General features: G+C 38.7%; 1 protein-coding gene across 8 annotated transcripts in view; it reads right to left on the bottom strand.

Moving 5' to 3' along the window:
• LOC124877647 (AP2-associated protein kinase 1-like) overlaps positions 1-5,744 on the bottom strand; it is a 30,967-nt gene extending 25,223 nt beyond the window's left edge. For 7 of the 8 annotated variants that reach the window (XM_047381015.1, XM_047381012.1, XM_047381018.1 and 4 more), the window contains exons 1-2: positions 4,936-5,744; positions 104-222 (exon numbers count right to left, since the gene is read on the bottom strand). In XM_047381015.1, the coding sequence (XP_047236971.1) occupies positions 104-222; positions 4,936-5,095 (279 nt within the window). In that variant the 5' untranslated portion in view covers positions 5,096-5,744. The remainder of the gene's footprint in view (positions 1-103; positions 223-4,935) is intronic. The other variant, XM_047381016.1, reaches the window with a different exon arrangement.
• Positions 5,745-6,000: the final 256 nt, after the last annotated feature.

Raw genomic sequence — 6,000 nt, forward strand, 5'->3', positions numbered from 1 at the left:
TTCTAATGTTTTACATGCAACAACTGTAACCTGTTTTGAAACCTTCATGGACAAATTGCAGTAACTAGCTTGATGCCTTATGCAGTTACTGGGTTTTCCTCACCATAATTTGTATCTCAAGCTTGCAGATCCTGAGATCATGTTCATTGTTGACATACATTCTTTTCAGAGCACAACGTTGCCCTTGATGAGTTCGCACCAGAAATACAATTGCAAAACCTCCTACAAAAAAGAAGAGAAAGAAGATTAAAACATAATCAGTGATGTAGTGTGTTTTTGGTATTCATGTCAGCCATGATGCAAATTGGGTTAGCAAGTAGATAGTTGATTCACAGGAACACTTGTGACAAGAGCTTGTACTAGCACACTGGCTCTCATTGATCAGAAACTGTTGTAGACTTGGGCACAAAAATGATCACAGGATAAGTTCCACATCTAATTTATGAAACTGTATAAATACTGGTTAATTCCACTGTTAAAACAGACAGTTGTCAATTAATACTGCAGATGGAAACAATTGTAAAGAAAAGACCAAAGCAATAATTATTCAAAGTGTCAGTGGCCTCATCCACAGCCTTTACGACATGAATGTACAATAAAATCTCTTCAAATGTTTGTCTGATGTCTTATGTTTATAATATACTTGCAAAAAATGTGTATTTCAGTCATATTTTAGATGAGGTCCTGTCACTGTCTGAGAGCCTTCAGACTCATATCAGTTCAGCACAATGCAGAACACCAAATTAAAACCAGATTTTGTGCAGACCAGCACAGATCAAAATGATGCCACACTTTCTTGGCCGTTCTTCCAGCTGATCCAAGAAGAACCGTGTCTTTTTTAGTAGGATGTCCACGGTCCAATAACCCACAGCTAGGGAGGCACTTGCTTTGGAGCTCCTTATCCCTTTCTAAAATATGATCCTGGGTTTTGGCACAACTCCATAAAGACATTCATTGAATACAGCAAAATCAACCTTTCAGGTTCAGCCAGTGATCGGTCTAAATCAAATGTTTAAAAACCAGTCTGATAAAGGAAACCATCGCCTCCTGTGCAGAGTTATGCACAAGAGACGTACAGCACAGACTGTTTGAATGTCCTCCAGGCTTCTCATGAGGTTGTGGTAGATATATTAGATGTTCTGTGTGAACTGTCAGTACTTAATCACACACACAGTCAAGAAGCACAACAGCCATCCTTCTGAGAAATTCTGAGGTCAGTCACAATTTTTTAATACGCCATTTTAGAAGCTGAATCTTTCTTTTAACCAATCAGCATTGGTCATCTCCAAAGTAAAAACAGGTCCTTCTCAAAATATTAGCATATTATGATAAAGTTCATTATTTTCTATAATGTAATGATGAAAATTTAACATTCATATATTTTAGATTCATAGCACACTAACTGAAATATTTCAGGTCTTTTATTGTCTTAATACGGATGATTTTGGCATACAGCTCATGAAAACCCAAAATTCCTATCTCACAAAATTAGCATATCATTAAAAGGGTCTCTAAACGAGCTATGAACCTAAAGTGTTGGTCCACTGTGTTTTATTAAGGGCAGGGTCAATGCAGCTAGCTATCAGGAGATTTTGGAGCACTTCATGCTTCCATCTGCTGAAAAGCTTTATGGAGATGAAGATTTCATTTTTCAGCACGACCTGGCACCTGCTCACAGTGCCAAAACCACTGGTAAATGGTTTACTGACCATGGTATCACTGTGCTCAATTGGCCTGCCAACTCTCCTGACCTGAACCCCATAGAGAATCTGTGGGATATTGTGAAGAGAACGTTGAGAGACTCAAGACCCAACACTCTGGATGAGCTAAAGGCCGCTATCGAAGCATCCTGGGCCTCCATAAGACCTCAGCAGTGCCACAGGCTGATTGCCTCCATGCCACGCCGCATTGAAGCAGTCATTTCTGCAAAAGGATTCCCGACAAAGTATTGAGTGCATAACTGTACATGATTATTTGAAGGTTGACGTTTTTTGTATTAAAAACACTTTTCTTTTATTGGTCGGATGAAATATGCTAATTTTGTGAGATAGGAATTTTGGGTTTTCATGAGCTGGATGCCAAAATCATCCGTATTAAGACAATAAAAGACCTGAAATATTTCAGTTAGTGTGCAATGAATCTAAAATATATGAATGTTAAATTTTCATCATGACATTATGGAAAATAATGAACTTTATCACAATATGCTAATATTTTGAGAAGGACCTCTAGTTCCAACTCAGTCCCAGTTGGACCTACTCAGGACCAGGGAACAAAAAAGTAGGTACTGGTACAGAAAAAACTGTGATGGAACGCAAAATGAGCCGAGTGGAGTCAAATAAGGCCAAATCGGGCCAGTGGAAAAGAGGCATACGTTGCGAGACCTCCATGGATCAGACTTCTTTGAGCATTAAGTTCAGATATGGCTGAGTTAATTTCAACTCTCCAATTCTGTCTCAGACTGGGATTCCAATAATTTCAAGTCCAAGACATGAAAGCAGCTTTAATGATACATTTAACACATTTGTTGTAACTTTAGAGCTTCAGAATACTTTTTCCTTCACACAGTTTATGGAAAATCCATCCCCAACACTGACTCATCCATCTGGCAGCACAAAACCAAGACTCTTCCAGGTGACCAGACATCCTCTTGTTTGATCAGCACAGCATGAAGCTACATTTCAGCCATCTGTACTGTTACAGAAATTGGGGGAATAGAAACCAAGAGCATTTTATTAACCTTCTAGCTGCACCGCTTTGTGTAAGTTAGTACTCTGTAACACTTTGAGGGTCATTATTCTGAATTCAGTGACAGGAAATTTCAAGGAAAGGTGCGGAAAACTCATCAAGAGCTCAAGATCATCAAAGAAGGTGTTGAGAACTGGGAAGAGTAATAACATATGTCACAATATGCAACTAGGCCTGGGCAGGGACAGGAGTCTGACGATACTCATAATATCTAATTACTACTAAATTATTATTGTCACAGCTATAATGCTTTCTGCATCATATGATTAGTATATTGATTTTTGGACTTAATCAAATTTGTAGACTTAAATACCTGCTAATTTTCAGTTCATTGCACATTATTATACCTTTTTGTCATTCTGCTCTTTATAAAGTAAAAAGTATATCAAGCAGATACTAGCCGGATAATTAGTTGGGCTATCTGCTTCCACCATAGGAACGACAAAGAATATTTTAGAAGTTTCTAAAGTGTACTTTCGTATACATGTAACAAAAAACTGAAGGGTATTTACTGCACAGTATTAGAATTTCATGTGATACTGATATTTTTGTTAAACATTGTAATGACAGTATCAGTTATGATAAACGTACATTATCCCCTCCTCTCTGTCTGTGCTTCCAACAATTTCTATGACTTTTACTATCTTGGGCACTAATATCAGTGTATAATTTGGACCTCTACAGGTGTGAGACCATCCAAAAAAATTTAAATTACCTTCCCATTCAACGTTTGAGCTCATGAAAGCATTAATGCATTTCAAATAATCATTTGCACCATTAATAAAAGACTGATACCATGGTGTAAATATATTTGCACTATATTGTGCAGCTCTACTACTTACTGATGATGTGTGGCTGTGTGTGTGTGTGTGTGTGGTCAAGAGTAATGACAGTTGAACCACTGCTGTCTTGGTAATCCAATCTTAGATGGATGTTGAAAATTAGAAGGATTGCAAAGGCTTCTTAAGCTACATTTAGCAAAGGTCTATATTTACAGTAGACTGTGTGACTAATAAGTACTTCTAGAAATAGCCACTAACCTCCTGACGTAACTGATTGTCAGGATAATACCATTCAATCTCCTGCACATGTGCTCCAGCGAATCCATGTTTAAATGTGTAAAAGCACAATAAATCTAGATAACAATCTAGCACAATAAGTTTGCACAGTTGCAAAGACCTTCAAGCGCCTTATTACACATCTCGAAGTTATCAATTACAATTTGGCACTAATAGTATGGAATTCCAGTGAATACAGTCTTGGGTTTGGACTAATAGATATCAAACGCCCTTTCAATTACTATACTGTTTACAAACAAGAACATGCCACTGTACATACTGCCAAAAACAGCCCCATAGATAAACTGAGCATGAAAAACTGTCCTGCCTTGTAGTAAAAAAAAAAAAAAAAGATTTCCTCATAGCCAAATAACAAATTGTTATCAGGAGGAGGTACTGATACACCAATGTGATAACTAGGTGCACATATATTAATGTTACCAGAAGTAATAAGGTCTAAAACAGGAAAGGGCAGAGAAGCTGTGTGACTAAAAAATACTGCGTTAATAAATGAGAAATCTAGAAAAGCACACCAAACACTGACTGTTAAAGGAAATGTTCAGAAAACCACACAGTGTCCAAACAGACAGGCCTTTTCTACAGGAGGGTACTAATAAATTAATCAGTCTTTTTTCATTTATTATTTAGTCACAGGCACTCTGAGCTAACAAAGCATGGCAAAGACAAACAGCCACAGAGAACATGGTATATCTTTCCAAGCTTGGTTAACTGTGCCAAGGTTAAGACTACCCTAAAAGTTGCAATCTTTTTTTTTTTTTTTTCTTTTTCTTACAAACCATTAGCCACTTTGGAATATTAGATATTAACTGTTTAATAGTGGTTGACAGTGATTTTAGTATCCGGTCACCACAATGTCAAGAAAACCATGTTTCCATGTTCTTCTCAGTCCTCAAGTCAATTTCGGAAGGTTATACAGGTGAGACAGTTTAAATACTGGTTACTGAACCACCTGAAAGTATGGCTACCCAACCAAATGCTCCTGATTCAACTGTTCAGACCATCACACAAGAAGCAGGGCAGCAACCAAACGAACTACAAAAGATAGTCAGTCTGTTGAATTTACATTTCAGATAATGAATCAACAATAATTAAGTGACACGTAGTTCACCTTCGGCAACAATTTCCTCGACAGTCACTTGATATCTTCCGATGCTGAAGACCCGTCCAATAAAGCTCCCGCCGCCACCAGAACCAGTGCCTCCTCCGCCTGCTCCCGAACCAGGCCCAGAGCCCGCAAAGTCCCGTCGAGAGTCAAAAAATTTCTTCATTTCACCCAGATGCTATCCAGAGTCGGCCCAAGTCCAAAAATGGTTCAGTGTCGAAACAACGACCTCAGCAAGTTATAGTCAGTCCCTATCCACCAATGAACCGGTGTTGTTCTTTCAGCAGAAGCTTTTTAATAACTGAATGAAAGCAGTAAGCTATCCTGAAGCTAAAAAACCCTAGCTGAACTAGCTTGAAATAATGCTAAACACTGCTGCCTGAAGCCCCTCTGCTAACTCATGGTTTGACCAACAGGCGGAGTCAAATGTTCAAGAAGTCATAGTTCTTCTGTCCGAACCGACGCCAACACCGGTTGTCTGAATGAGCCTGGCTGTTAGCCTAAAAAAATCCCCAGTTAGCCGTTAGCTCACCTAGCTAGCTCCCAAGATAAGAAGCTAGGTGACAGCTGTCAGTTGATAGATTGGGCAGCCAGGTAGGTCCTTGGTGGCCAGTGTAGCCTATTACACATTTCCGCTGATGTGTCCCACACGTTATGTTAGTCAGTTCATTAGCGGTTTTGGCATGTAGTAAAAATATAAAACAACACGTCTCCAGTGGCTGTTTGACTCCGCCGGTAAGGTGCAGATCGCTGGCCAGCTCCAGGTTACTTCACTGGGCTAATATGGCTATAGGGTGCTGGGGAAAACATCTCCTCTCTAGCTCCGGTCGCTCCCTGTGATTGGTCAGGACAACAATAACTTCCTGTTGGTCTTATCAATTAAATCACCCTGAGTTGAGTTTACACCTAGAATTTAAAATTGGTCATTGTATTAAGATCAAATGGAAAAATAAAGTAAGGTTACTAGTCTGACGACTCATAAATCTTGTAACATGCAAAGACAAATATGCAAATTTAACATTTACAGTTACTCCAAATACATAACCTAAACAAAAAAAGTTATAAACGTTT

This window comes from Girardinichthys multiradiatus, chromosome 12 (genome assembly GCF_021462225.1).
Source record: "Girardinichthys multiradiatus isolate DD_20200921_A chromosome 12, DD_fGirMul_XY1, whole genome shotgun sequence".
Taxonomy (NCBI): domain Eukaryota; kingdom Metazoa; phylum Chordata; class Actinopteri; order Cyprinodontiformes; family Goodeidae; genus Girardinichthys; species Girardinichthys multiradiatus.